At 32.7% G+C, this 14339-nt stretch overlaps 1 protein-coding gene across 5 annotated transcripts in view; it reads left to right on the top strand.

Moving 5' to 3' along the window:
* Positions 1–268: 268 nt before the first annotated feature.
* LOC106052687 (transient receptor potential cation channel subfamily M member 8-like) overlaps positions 269–14339 on the top strand; it is a 46502-nt gene continuing 32431 nt past the window's right edge. For 3 of the 5 annotated variants that reach the window (XR_008773565.1, XR_008773563.1, XM_056003628.1), the window contains exons 1-13: positions 269–739; positions 1613–1775; positions 3488–3565; positions 3703–3819; positions 5341–5518; positions 6710–6894; positions 7879–8038; positions 9105–9205; positions 11148–11284; positions 12151–12248; positions 12609–12727; positions 13746–13877; positions 14177–14294. Coding sequence is in view for 1 of the 5 variants with exons in the window: in XM_056003628.1 (XP_055859603.1) it covers positions 1668–1775; positions 3488–3565; positions 3703–3819; positions 5341–5518; positions 6710–6894; positions 7879–8038; positions 9105–9205; positions 11148–11284; positions 12151–12248; positions 12609–12727; positions 13746–13877; positions 14177–14294 (1531 nt within the window). In the remaining 4 variants the exon portion in view is untranslated. Of the gene's footprint in view, positions 740–1568; positions 1776–3487; positions 3566–3702; positions 3820–5340; positions 5519–6709; positions 6895–7878; positions 8039–9104; positions 9206–11147; positions 11285–12150; positions 12249–12608; positions 12728–13745; positions 13878–14176; positions 14295–14339 lie in introns of those variants that run through there. The other 2 variants (XR_008773566.1, XR_008773564.1) reach the window with 2 other exon arrangements.

Genomic DNA, 14339 nt, shown 5'->3' with positions numbered 1-14339 from the left:
ATTTGAAACACAAAGTGCTTTAATAAGCTGTATAATTCTAGTCATGTTTTTTTCCCCCGAACAACAAAAGCCACGGCCCGGGCATGAAGATGTGTACGTGTTGAATGAATACATTCTTCGGTTGTTACTAAACAGTTAACCTAAAAAACACGTTCGAACCTGCGGCTGTCGTTCAATGCTCTAAGGCTATCAGGAGATAAGATTTCCCAGAAAATCAAACAATGCCTGAGCTCTTTTTTAAATACATTTTGTTGTAATGAAGGTCTCTATTCAAATTTGAAAACAAATGCGAACGTTTGTCTTTTCAGTTTTAGGCCTACTAGAAAGTAGTGAAGGCTCCACTTAGGCCTACTAGAAAGTAGTGAACTCTCCACTTAGGCCTACTAGAAAGTAGTGAAGGCTCCACTTAGGCCTACGTTTTAACGAAATAAATGTATTATCGCAGTGCAATATTTTCGAAATTATGTCTTTTTTTTACGACACTTTTTTGTGTTCTATTGTATAATGACGTATTGCTCATTTATTTCAGCTAATGCATATAGTTTGGTCTAAGATCTAAAGATTATAAATTGATCTAAGATCTAAGGATTAGAGTGCTAAGATTTAATCATTATAGTTTAAGACCTTTGTAACAGATTATATGCTGTAGACGACAGAAACTTAGGCCAATATATGAGTGTTGACTTGCGAACGTTGTTCACCGGATACATGCTCTAAATCCTTATCATACATATGACAGGTAAATGCTAAGTTAGCCGTTTGTCGATATATCTAGTAAGGTTCTATGTCTGAGGCATTCATATGCTTCTAAGCTACAAAAATATAATAGGCTTAATTTTGTAATTCTAAATTTGTAGCTTAAATACAATGGAAATATTAGTCCATGAATATTATTGTCTCTTGTATAAATACATAATTAGCCAATTAGGCCAACGTTTCAATTTCGATCCTCCATGTAACGTGTAAGTATATTTTTCTATTAATTTTTTTTCTACTGGCTAGGATTGCAGTCCACATCATACTTGCAAAACTCAAAACAATCTAGAAAGACAGAATTAAATACAATCAGACAGATGATCTCCTTGGTCCTGGTCTCATTCTTATATGTAGAGCTAGAGAGGATGATGTAGAGCTAGAGAGGATGATCAAAGAGTTGAGATGCTTTAGAAATATCTCAGGTATCAATTACAAAGACCGCATCACAAACGAAGAGATCGCAAACAGGATCACAACGGCAATGGGCCCCAAGATGACCTGATAAACACTATTAAACAACGAAAACTAGAACTTTAAAACTTTATGGCCATACCACAAGGTCCTCAGGGTTCGTAAGGACCTTCCTGCAAGGAACAGTACCTCGAAAAAGAAGTAAAAGCAGGCAGAGAAAGCGATGGGGAGACAACATGAAAGAATGAATGTCATTGAAAGAGATTCTATACAAGGCAAAAGACATAGAGGAATGTAGAAAGATGTTGACAGATCATGTGTGGTTCCACAACGCTTAATCAGACTAAGGGATATGTGAAGGTCAAGAATAGGTCTATTAAAGAATACATTGTGGATATCGCCATTTATAATAATGCATTGACGCTTTCAAATTGGTTTTCTTTAGGAGAAACAGATACAAGCTAACTTATTGATACAGCATTATACATAACAAGTCAGAAATGGACCAGCGACCCAAGACTCCAAAAGTTATCAAAAACCTCAATGAAAAAGACATCAAATATGGTCAGTTTTACTTTGTATCTGACCAAACCACTCAAATCAGTCAAGTAAGTAGAGGAATCTTATACAACACGCGTAAACTCACTGGTCGCAATTTCTTTAGTCTAACTAATTAACTCGTTAAAACTATTTTAGAGTATCTAATATTTAATTTTTTATGTTAAAATACTGTAAAGTATATATTTATACACGTAAAAATACGGTGGGTTTTACAGTTTTAGGGAATGACTCAAATTAACCGGGTTCCCCACCTCGGCAGGCAAAGGCAGTAATACATGACTACAAAACAACGTAAATCTGAGAATAAAATAACTTTTAACTTGAAATAAATCAAAGCACGTTTAACTAATGAACATTTAATAACGATCTATAACGTGCAAAGAAGACTGATAAGTATTGTGGTACATTGCGTTACGTTACAATATCAAGTTCTAAACTGTACAGCCTACTATTGGAAGAAATAACACAGGTCACACACACTTAAGTACGGCCCAGGAACATATAGCTGCAGCCAACCGCACAAGCGGGATGTAGCTTTACACTAGCCTAGGTCTGGCCCAAGCATGGACAAAAAACCTGGCTTAAACATTACCCAAGACCAACTTATCATGAACATAAAATAAAGCCAAGATCTAGTGAATACAAACAAATCAAGTCTGATTAAGAAAATCTTTTTATTTAACCTTTAACTAATAAACAGCGGCACAATACAGGTATCAGCACAGAACATTGACTCAACAGGAGGAATACAAGAAACTAAGGAACTAGATTCATGACTAGATTCATGACAACAAGCCCTAGAATGATGGGAACTCCGTAGGCCACGCAGCACAAGTTGATGCTCACAAAGAATAGAAATATCAAGAAAGACATTGCGTACACGCAATACAGCTTACCACTGTAAAAAAAAATGAAATCTTAAGTTTTATGACCATATCACAACGTCCTCGGGGCTCGCATAGACCTTCCTTCATGGAACAGAAACAGGAAAAGAAGAAGAGGCAGACTGATAAAGCTAGATAACATAGATAGATAAGATAGGAAGATAACATCAAAAGAGATTCTATGCAATGCACAAGACAGAGAGGAATGAAGTAAGACGGTCGACAGATCATGTGCGGAGCCCCAATAGTTTAATAAACTAAGGCAGCGATAGCTACTGAAACATCGAACATAGTGATAATTTTTCATCACTTTGGAGAGAGCTTGCCGACTTGTGAATAGTATGAAAGTAAGGGAACGGGAAGAACTAAGTTTTTTGGAAGTGAGTAAGTGAGCAGCGATTAATAGCACGTATGTTGGATGGTAAGATTCAAGGTAGACAGGTAGCTGGCTTGTCTTTTCTCCAAAACTAAATGTGCATTATTTACAAACCTCTAACTCTAACCATTGAAGGTATTTCAATTGGCTTTTTGAGCCACATAACTTTCAGAAGTATATAGAATTAATCGGAAAATTCTCTGTCTTCTTCTAGCTACAAAAACTGTCTTCTCTCTTTCACTTCTTTCTTTCTCTTTTCTCTTTTTCTTTTTTCCATTTCTTAATATTCTTTACGTCTCTTATGTCTCCTCTCTCCCTATCTTGAGAATCAAAGGTAAAAATCTAGTTTTATTGAAATTTTAAACTACTTATTCATTGTTACAGTCTATATTTAAACTAATACTTCGTAGCCTAACAGTGCTTATATACATATATATATATATATATATATATATATATATATATATATAATGTTTGTGTAAAACTCTACTATTGTCAGTTTTATTGTCTACACAATGATGGAGCTACAGAACATCGCCGTGAGGGGGACAAGAGAAAAAGATCAAAGAAAGACAAAGTAAGCATTCGAAGACAGACCTTAGGGTTACCTTCTATTATTAGTGATCAACCCATTTTGTACGTACTATTGTATTAGAGCTCTATTAAAGATAGAAATGACGCTGTAACTAGTTTCCAAATTTGCCTGTTTCCCAGCAAGATACACACCCTGGAACACGTGCGGACGGTGCAAGTCCACGTAGAGCTGTCACTATTGATTCTTTGTCTCGAAATTTTCAAATACCGAACAATGAATCGGGAGCGAAACCAAAGGTAGGCCTTTAGTAGAATTGAATTCATTTCTCTAAAGTTATCATTGGGCCAGAGGCGTCGTGTCTGAATGGTAATAGGCTACGCATGGCCGAGGGGTCTCTAGTTCAAATCCTAGGGACCTTTAGTATTTCGGGAACCTTAGTACGCCCATGAGTCCACACAACTCTACAAGGGCCACAGACATACTTTGGGGGAGTAAACGCTAGGCCTATTAGGTCGTTGTAGGCCTACTGGTCACGAGATAGTGAAACAGATGAGTATACCCCATGAGTCTGAAATGGGTAGCTATACTTTACTATGTTACTATAAGATATAACGTGAACACCAAGTTTTGTCTTTATGAAAGCAGGAAGGTGTAGGTGGACGCACCAGAGATGTGCATGTGTATGGGTCTATAGTTCGGAGTAGACACGTGTAGAAGGTGTGCCAATGGTATGGGCATGGGGAGATTATCGCACGCACAGCTACCATCCACTTGTGAATCTTATTATTGTTACTAAGTTTAACCAATACTTATGTTTTGTTATTTATTTCAGGCAAATCTAAATAGAGTGAATGTGTTATTTCTTTGTTGCTATTTTGGTATGAAAGAGTTATAAAGCCTATCCCTTTGTTTATATCCCAAGGTATGAATGTGAACAGAACACACGTGGTGGGTTTGAATGTGTTAGTTTATCCTTGCATAAGAGAGAGAGAGAGAGAGAGAGAGAGAGAGAGAAGAGAGAGAAGAGAAAGAGAGAGAGAGAGAGAGAAAGAGAGAGAAATTGGTAGTCAATTGTTTTCTGGTAGTGAAATAGAACACGTGTGGCAGTGTTCTCATTGAGTCTGTTCGTGGATATTAAATTTTTTATTTTCCTGGATGGTTGGAGTTTTTTCCGGAGTTTATTTAGTTGTAGGCCTAATGTTTGCAAATTATCGATCTGCTGTGGTCAAAGTCATAGTATTTTAAGTGCACCTTTGATCCCAGTAAATAATTTAGTTACAAAATGTATTTTGCTGAATATAATTTGCTGCTGTGCTAAGCAAACAATAACAGTGTTGGGGGTAAGGTGATTCTATTGGAGACTCCCATCTTTGACGGATAACACTAACTACTTTGGGTGTCTCAAGTGTAGGCTTACATAATGTATGGAAGTGTTGATAAACTATTTACTTTAAAAGGGTTGAAGTCATTTACAATTTTAAGTAACCCCTTGAACCAGGAATAAGAACCTGTCACTCTAAAAAAAAAAAGTGAAATGTTAAAAAAAACAACAACTAGCAATTGTTACCTGTAGCAGTATGACTATAAATGAACTGCAAATGATATAGGCCTAATATAGTGACCATTTTTGCCATCCAGGTGGCTGAGAGCTTTGCAAATGATATTACGTTCTCTATTTCAACATAATTTAAATAAATTATTGCCTTTTTTTTAATGTTAATTATTCTTTTTACCCCCCCCCCTATTTTAAATGTGTTAATTAAGCCGTCAATGAAAGATTTAACAAGGGGTAATATGTCAATATCTTTTCGTTTCAGCTCGTTATCTGGTTACTCTGTAATTTAAAAAGCCCAAATGACCAGGGCATAAACGCAACTGACACTACGGGTCAAAGCTCAAAAAGTGAAGATAAAAAGGACCATGGCGAGCTGAAAGCAAACAAAAAATCCATTCGAATGTGGTGTAGAGAACTGATAACATTCATCGCAAACACAGGTACAGCTTTAGTTTTACATCTTGTAATTCTATCTAAACCAAGAATAAAACTTGAAATAAATATAGCATTACCGAAAACATTAGCGGTTTAAAACTTTACACACACTCCCATATAACAATTAATCTATTCTCTATCTCTGGCTGATACATGAAATACATTTTACACACTTTGTTTTATAACCTCAGAGCGTTTTTTTGGAAAATATATTGATAAAGTCATAGTCAATTGAGATGGTATAGAAGGTTTCTATGTAACATACAAAGACTTGCATCACAAACTAAGAAATTCTAAACATAATCAAATTAGTGATTCGGTCCCCATACGACCTTCTGACCATTGCCAAAAAAAAAATAATAAAAATACAACACACCATGAGATCCTCGAGTACCTAGAAAAAAGAAAAAGAGGCAGCCTTGAATTAGGTTTCAGACATTCTTACAGACTAAATTGCAGGACGGCAGGAGAGGGTAGCGGATACGGTTAGATCCGGGTCCACAGTGACTACAATTTGAAGCACAAAACACTGTTATTGTCTGTTATGCTTCCAGGCAGCCATCTCGACTCAACGAAAGCAGGTGACATTTTTTTTTGTTCCTAAAGATAAAGGAAAGATTTCGGCTGCTCTAACACATTATCTATAAAGGCCCTTGACTGCATGATCGTGTGATATGCATTTCAGGCTGTCATTCGATGGTCCCAAGCTCTTCTGGAGGTCTGAACTAGAACGGAATAATCTTCATTTCTTTGGGAAGTTCCCAAATTTGTTAAACAAACAAAAACCATTGTGTCGGTTACTTTCACTTTTAAATAGAGTTTTATACTCTTTAAAATATAGTCAATCACTATGTAGGCAGTAAAAAAACTAACAAAAAATCTGTATCATTTACTTGCCACATTGATATTGGACATCGACTAAATTATTATAGAAACTGTTCACTTATATAATATTTGCCTATAGCGCATCTCTCTATTTAAATATGTTCTGTGTGGTCTCGTCTAATTGCATTCCCTGCTATTAATATAATGTGACACCTTTGAAAGTTTCATTCTTGCGGCTTTAAGGCGCTGGAAGAAAGCTTCAATTATTCATAGACAAGATATGAATCAATTTTATCAATATAAAAAAGAAATTAAGCAATTATAAGCAAATATATATATATAATTTTGACCAAACTTTTTGAACTACCTAGAAGCATGGCTCATAGCTGAAGGAGAAGACACAGAATTTTTCCGTTACATTGGCGACGCAATCCGAGATCATCAGCTTGTCTCCAGATGTAAAGACCCCATTGTGTTTGGTCTTACGACTTGGCCGTATATTCAAACGGATTTGTTTAAAGAGGTGGAACTTCAAAATACTTTCAGCATTACCAAAGTAAGGAAAATATTTTTTACACTTTATGAGTTACATCTTGTTAGAAACATTGAATTTGCTTAAAATTCCCAGACTATGCTCATCGTAAGCCGACGGTAAATGAGGGTGTCATGTGGCCACTGCAAGTAACTCTTTGTCAGAAAGCCCCATAGTTTGAGAAACGCTGATGGAAACTTTTTTGGGTTTGATTTTTTTTTTCATTTTCAATGTCACCTCTTACCGTAACAAATAAAGAGTGAAGCACATTGTGGATTCACCGTGTAACTTACAAGGACAGAAATTTTGTCTTGTTACAAAGCTTATATCAACTCTGTCCTTCTGGTAAAAAGTTATTTCTCCCACAACCCTACTCGGATCAAGAGAAAACAAAATTATTCATTGACACTGACAAGACATGAATGAATCAAATAACAAGTAACGAATTAGTCAATTAATTACTGGTAATTCGTTATTTTGTTGAAAAGCAACAAGGGAAATTAATACTTTAGTATTTATACATATGTCTAGATTTGTTGAGTTTAGTCCCCTTAATTAATTGTTAACGCTATTTCTCCCTCATACATTCTCAGGTTGATACTTTAAACAATTATCTATTGTACCTAACAAAACATGAAACAGTACACAAATTACTAAACTAGTCAATTAAATATTGGTAATTAATTATTGTATTGAAATCTAATGTGGGAAATAACTTGTAGATTACTGATAGATATAGTTTTAAGGAAGGAGTTCTTTCCCTTTAGATAAACTTTGTTTTTATTTTAAAAAAAAAAGATTTTTTAATATTTGCTTGTTTTGTCTAACTAATTTCAAATAATGTTAGTAATGTTGTGGGTGGAGAGCTTTAAAAAATGGTTTAGCACTGGCTTAGTACTATATTTAGACTACAATTAACAAAAAATAATTGCTGTAGATAATAAAAGTTTTATATGAATGCTCAGTCTTTGCAATCACTAATTTTGTTTTGCTAAATTTTCTACATAGATAAGCCATACAAGAACAACAACCAAAACAAGAACATGCCATAACATTGTGTACGAGAAGCCAGATGGATCAAAGAGAAAACTTAGTCCAAATATCAGATACTACATTTTCTCAGAAAACACAGACAATTCTTCAGCATTGAGACCAGGTTTAGAAAAAGGTATGATTGGATTTTATAATCCTCAATTTGCTGTATCATTTCAGTAGATTATATATCCACATCTTTATTTGTCCATAAATCACTGATCATTGTATTAACTAAGCCCCCATTTCTAAACAAGCTCCTAAAAATGTACTAGATGAGATACCAGCATTGACTGGGGTAATTATAAAAGAGAAAATAAAGATAACAAGCAAAAAATAAAAAAAAAACCTTTTAAAACAAAAAACATCTAAGAAGAAGAGCTCCAAATTTACAACTATATCTCTCAATAATGAAGTTATTCCCCTTTTTTTATATCAAACATTTTAATTATCATAATTGATTGACTAATTAATTAATTTTTATTGATTCATGTTTTGTTAAGTACGATAAATGTGTAAAGTATCAACTTGATCCGAAAATGGGTATCGGTAAAATAACAGTGTTCAAAATGTAATTTTTAGGAGACATAAATGTAGTGAGGGCCTAGACGAAATGACCTTGGCGGCCCCCATTGGAATTAAAACAAATAATAAATATGGAAATAATATAATTATTCAGTTTCTTCAAAACCTACCAGTATCTAATAAATCTAAGCCAATAATGAACAGAAATTCATACACAGCATTTTCCATTACATTTGACTAAGGTTCCATAAGCTTCTTAAACATATTCGAGCAGATGTCCTAAATCTTCAACAAACCAGGCGTGAAATAAAGTTTCGACATTTTCACTAACAGAAAGCAACTAGGGTCTTCTAGCATATGTACTCTATCAAGTGTATAAATCTTAAGTAAAAGTAGTTAGTTTAGTTGACAGAGAGACATAGATCTCTACTACCAGTATGTTTAAAAATTAATCCAAGTTTGGTATATGTTTTTTTTTAAATGTTGATTCCTGTGTCAGGCCTTAAGCGACTGCCTAGTTTTCCTATGACTAAAGCTAGCCCTGATGTAGTACCCATCAAAATACTGAACAGTCAACAATTTGTTTTTTTGAATATCATTATATTCAAGTTTTCTGTATTTTAAAATTATGTTTAGTTTAAACTCTACAATCACAAGACTTTTTGTTTTCTTCTTAGATATATTGGAATGTGTTATAGTCCTGAACAGTGCCAGCATATCTTCAATTCATGCACAACTGGAACAACAACATAACAACACTCCAGTCATTAACATATTGGTAAAAATCACTTTTGTAATGTGTCAAAGAACTCTGCTATTACTTCTATATGAAACAATGTTTTGTTTTATTTACTTAATTAGCTAAAGAGTTGTGGTGGTTGAGTGGTAAAGTGCTTGGCTTCCAAACCAGAAGGTCCTGAGTTCAAATCTTGGTAAACAGGATTTTAGGACACCTTCGGTTACCTGACTTTATTTAGGGAAAATAAAGGCGGTTGGTTTTTGTGCTAGCCACATGACAACCCTCGTTAACTTTTGGCTTTATTAACATATGACCCTTACCTTACTACACTATAGTTTGCAAGGTCTGAAAGGGGTACTTTACTTTTTTAGCGACCCTGAAAGGAGAAAAGTTGCCATTAGTTTTGTGTGGAATGTCTGTCTGTCCGTCCGCTTTAGATTTCGTAAACTAGAAAAGATAGTGAAAATCCAACATCATAATATTTTAGACGTTTCGAAGTTCAGATGCAACGGCTACTTTTGTCTTTTCAGACAGCAAAAAATCTAATTTTTTAAATCATTAATGCTAGCAGTTTTTCATAAAAATAAACCACTTTTACAACTATTCACTATTAATAAATAGTAACAAACACAGGAGGCTCTTTAGTAGGGGAGATAGCCATTTACCATATTTTCAACACATTTATTTAAATAGTTTTAGATGTTTTGCGCCCCCACCCATGTTTTTTTTTTTTACATTTGTTTTGCTAAGTTAGGTGAGTTCTGTCATGCTAACTAGCCTACTACATTAGCAAAAAAAATGTTTGCTTTAAAAGAGAAAAAACCTATTTAGTATGCATATAAGTTAAACATAATTTAAAACAACAATTGATAAGTAGTTTTTCATATTATCACGTGAACTGCAGTACCGTATCTAAACTATGGAACACTTTACTAAAGGAAATTTGTTTTATTTTTTATGGAAATGTTTTTTTTCTTGAGGACTTGAATACTTTACAAAACAAGTAGATCAATTAGATATTCATTAGTCAGGCCAGGTTCACATCTAACTTCATATTCACTTTCATCTATCCTTTGGTCTGCTGGACCGCTGGGGCACCACACAAGATCTGTCAACCTTCTTTCTCCATTCTTCTCAGTCACTTGTCGTTAATAGAATTTCATTCTGATGTTCTTTCTGAAAATATTTAAAAACCTGCCTTTTACCTGACTAGGTGATTCACTTCGGGGGCCGATTTTAAGTTTGTGTTTCCACACAAAGTGTCTTTGTAACCTTGTTATTTACTTTAATTTAGCTTAGCAAAGCACCTTACCTAAAATGACATTTATAGTGACTTCATAAATTGTAGTTTAGTAGCCTGTTTAACATTAACAGTTTGTATTTGACTCTTGAGGTGACTATATCATTTTTAGACTCTGTCCTATTGCATCTTTAAAGTTAGTACTCTCTTACAGTGTTGCCTTAGTAATTTATCTTGATCATGTGAGGAAGTGTATTTGAAGTTCTCCCATCTAAATATGCCTGCACAGTACCCTCTAGCACTTTGATCAAGGTTCTGTAGAAATAGGCAACACGCATCAGCCATGGTACAAGACTTTATAGTTTATACTTAAAACTTTAAAGGATATGCAGCTGGTAAAAAAAAAATTGACTAGACAATATGAAATAAGTGCAAATTTTTACTATTCTAATCAATGTCTCAATAAAGATTTAGATATTTCAATATATTTTAGGATTATATTGAGCATGATTGTATTAAGCAAAATATATATTTTTTAATGTTAATTGCTTTATTGAAAAAAAATAATTTTTATCTGAATATAATAAAAACTTTGGTAGCTGAAAATGTTTTTTTTTCTTTCATAATACTCTTTTTAAAAGGTTTTCCATTTTTAGAAATTAAGAAAAGTGCAGTTAATATAATTTGTCATTCATATGTAAACAAATTGTAAAATTTGAGATACATTACAATTTTTTATAGAAATTTGGAGAAAAATATCGAATTCATCTAAGAAAAACAAATCAAATCATATCTTCAACAAGTTGTGAAGAATCAGAAGCAGAACAGAAAGAAGCCACAGAAACAGGAAAATGTGATATTTGTGATAATGAGTATAGGTCAAATAATCTGGGCTTTATTTTTATATATAGGCCTAGCATGTTAGTTATTTCATTTTAGTAAATTATATATATTAGAGTTTTTTGTTTCTTCTCAGAAAATACTTTCAAAAAAGTAGGCCTACTTGCTTAGATATGCATCTATTTCATTATACATATCCAAAGTGCCAGAAAATATGCAATAGAAAATATGCAATAAGAATTAGGCTAGAAAATTATCACATAAAATGGTTTCTCTTTTGATCAGTTTATATATATTTTGAAGAATTAATGTAAAATTGCACAATTGATATTAAAGAAGTTTATGAGCTACAGGCCAACTTTAAACTTTTAGGTGATATACATAAATTTATATCTTGTTTACCTAATATACTCTGTTGAAAATTTCCAGCAGGTTACAATATTTCATAGGGCCTATTCAATAACAAAGACATAATATGTCTGAAGAATTGTGAAAATCTATCATTTTTGTTTTCCATCTTTAAATTTTGGACTCAAAGACAAGCCTTATTATTATTCCTTTCAAGTTTTCCTTGCCCACAAAAGGTCTATACAGGGGTTCATTTTAGTTTTGGAATCAGATAATTTTTGTACAACATCTTTAGTATTTTAAATTTATTCGATGTAAACGCTTAGTTTTTTTAATTTTCTTAAAGGAGCAATGTTTATTTTATCCCTTGAACACGCTCCATATACAAATTTCTTTTTTTTTTAATGTAAATTTTGATTGAAACAATTAACATCACCCCATATTAGTAATCATTTGTAAATTTGAATTGCCACATCAATTCATGTCAAGAAGTTTACATATACATTTATTATAATTATTACTTTAATTCTTTTTTTTGTTTTTTAAAAATGTACAGTTCCAACAAATATTCAAAGAATGAAAACAGAAGATGTGTTTTAAAATTATCATCATCCAGCAGAATTGATCAAGTTATTTTGGAAGCCCTTACAACAGGTAGAAAAATACTTGATATATCTTTTAATTTAATTTAATTTGTTATATTTTTGAACTAGAACAAAAATAAGTAAATAACATGAATAAAGGTCTTATAGTGAAGGTTAAGACTATCAGAAAGTATTTTGTTGAAGAAGAAATGACTTGTTAGAATGAAGAGTATTTCTTTAAAGATATGTAACAGTATTTCTAAATAAAGCAAAATTCCACAGCCATCAATATTCTACCTAAATTCCCTTTTGTTTACTTTACATAATTAAAAATAAAGTTAATAAAATATACTTTAACTCAAGCTCATCTGGACACTAAGTAAAATAAATATGTTAGAGACTTTATATTTCCTCCTCATCATCTTTCAAGCATCAAGCACTTCGGATAAAAAGCAAGATCTTCACAGGTTACTTTCTCTATCGTTTGCCTCTGATCAATTTCCCATTGTCCGAGACAATAAGAAGATGTGGCAAGAGATGTTTTTCAAGGTAACATAGTGTTGTGTATATATGTTCTTGTTGTGTTTCATTAGGTTACTACACATAGCTTTGAAGTTTAGAAAAATGTTAATGAAAGGGAATACACAAAACTGATGTAAGTAAAAATAAAATATGGTTTTGATTGGTTTTATTTACTTTTTGGGGTTTCAATAATATTTATTGGATGCAAATTAATAGAATTAGTGAGAGATACCAAGTAATATTTTAATATTTCCATGTATATTTAATTAAAAATGATCAAGTGCACAGCTTATTCATATAAAGTTTAAAACTATTAATATATGGCTTCTTATTATTTGTCTCAGAATATATATATACAGCTTAGGGGTAATTGAAAAGTTAAAGACAATTTTAGCTAGCTCTCATTGTTAAAATGAATGCTGTACAATCTTGTACAAATCTGACATCAAATTTAGTACAACTCAAAGTACAAAAGTTTATAAAACAATTATAAGATAGATGTATGCTCACTTTCATTATTTGGTTATTCACATGCACAGGCACATGCACGCACACACACACACACACACACACACACACACACACACACACACACACACACACACACACACACACACACACACACACACGCACGCACGCACGCACGCACGCACGCACGCACGCACGCACGCACGCACGCACGCACACACACACACACACACACACACACACACACACACAGATATATATATATATATATATATATATATATATATATATATATATATATATATATATATATATATATATATATATATATATATATATATATATATAAATATATTGTATGTGGGTTTATTACAGAATTGTAATATATTTAGCTTGAAAATAGAAAATAACTTAAAAATTTATGTTTATGAGTAACATAGCATAACTAAATAATGTTTAAAGAGAAAGTAATTCTTTTGTTTAGGCTTATTTCAGAGATAATTTTGCCTACAGTTGATAGTATCAGCTAAGAAACTACACAACTCACACATAATAATTACTTTATCCATTCCTTCAGAAATACCTATGGCTTGGGGTTGAAGCTGTAAAGTACAACCAGGTTAAGTTTATTGATGACATCATCCAGAGCAGGACTGACTTTAAGAAAGCTTTTAGCGAGCACCAAATAGGAGAGCTTTATAATAGAGAGGTTTCTGTCTTAACATAAAAAATACTTTTATCATCTTTACTTTGTAGTGGGCCCTATTTATCTTAAGCCAAAATTTTAATCACAAATTGAAAATTAATTATTTTTATATTTTACAATTAGGAAATACATGATTATCATGACTGTTTTATTAAAAGAAGACTCAAATTGTGGTTAGTTGTTCATAAGAGTTTCAGGCAACCTATTCCATATCTATATAATAAAACATTGTAGAAAAGGCTCAATTTAGTATCACTATCGGAATTTTGCTGAAATATAAATTAATGTTTTGATACTTTCAGAATACATCAAGCAATACTTCAAAAGATCTGAATGTAAAGCTTCTAGAACGAATTGGACAATACTGTGATGCAAAAAGACTAGCTATGTTTATGCATGTTACTGATACAGAAGCTGCCAGTAATATTTCTTTCTTTTGTATATATCTAGTGAAGCCCAAATAGG

This window comes from Biomphalaria glabrata, chromosome 11, assembly GCF_947242115.1.
Source record: "Biomphalaria glabrata chromosome 11, xgBioGlab47.1, whole genome shotgun sequence".
Classification (NCBI taxonomy): Eukaryota; Metazoa; Mollusca; class Gastropoda; family Planorbidae; genus Biomphalaria; species Biomphalaria glabrata.
This window is presented reverse-complemented; position numbering and strand designations above follow the sequence as displayed.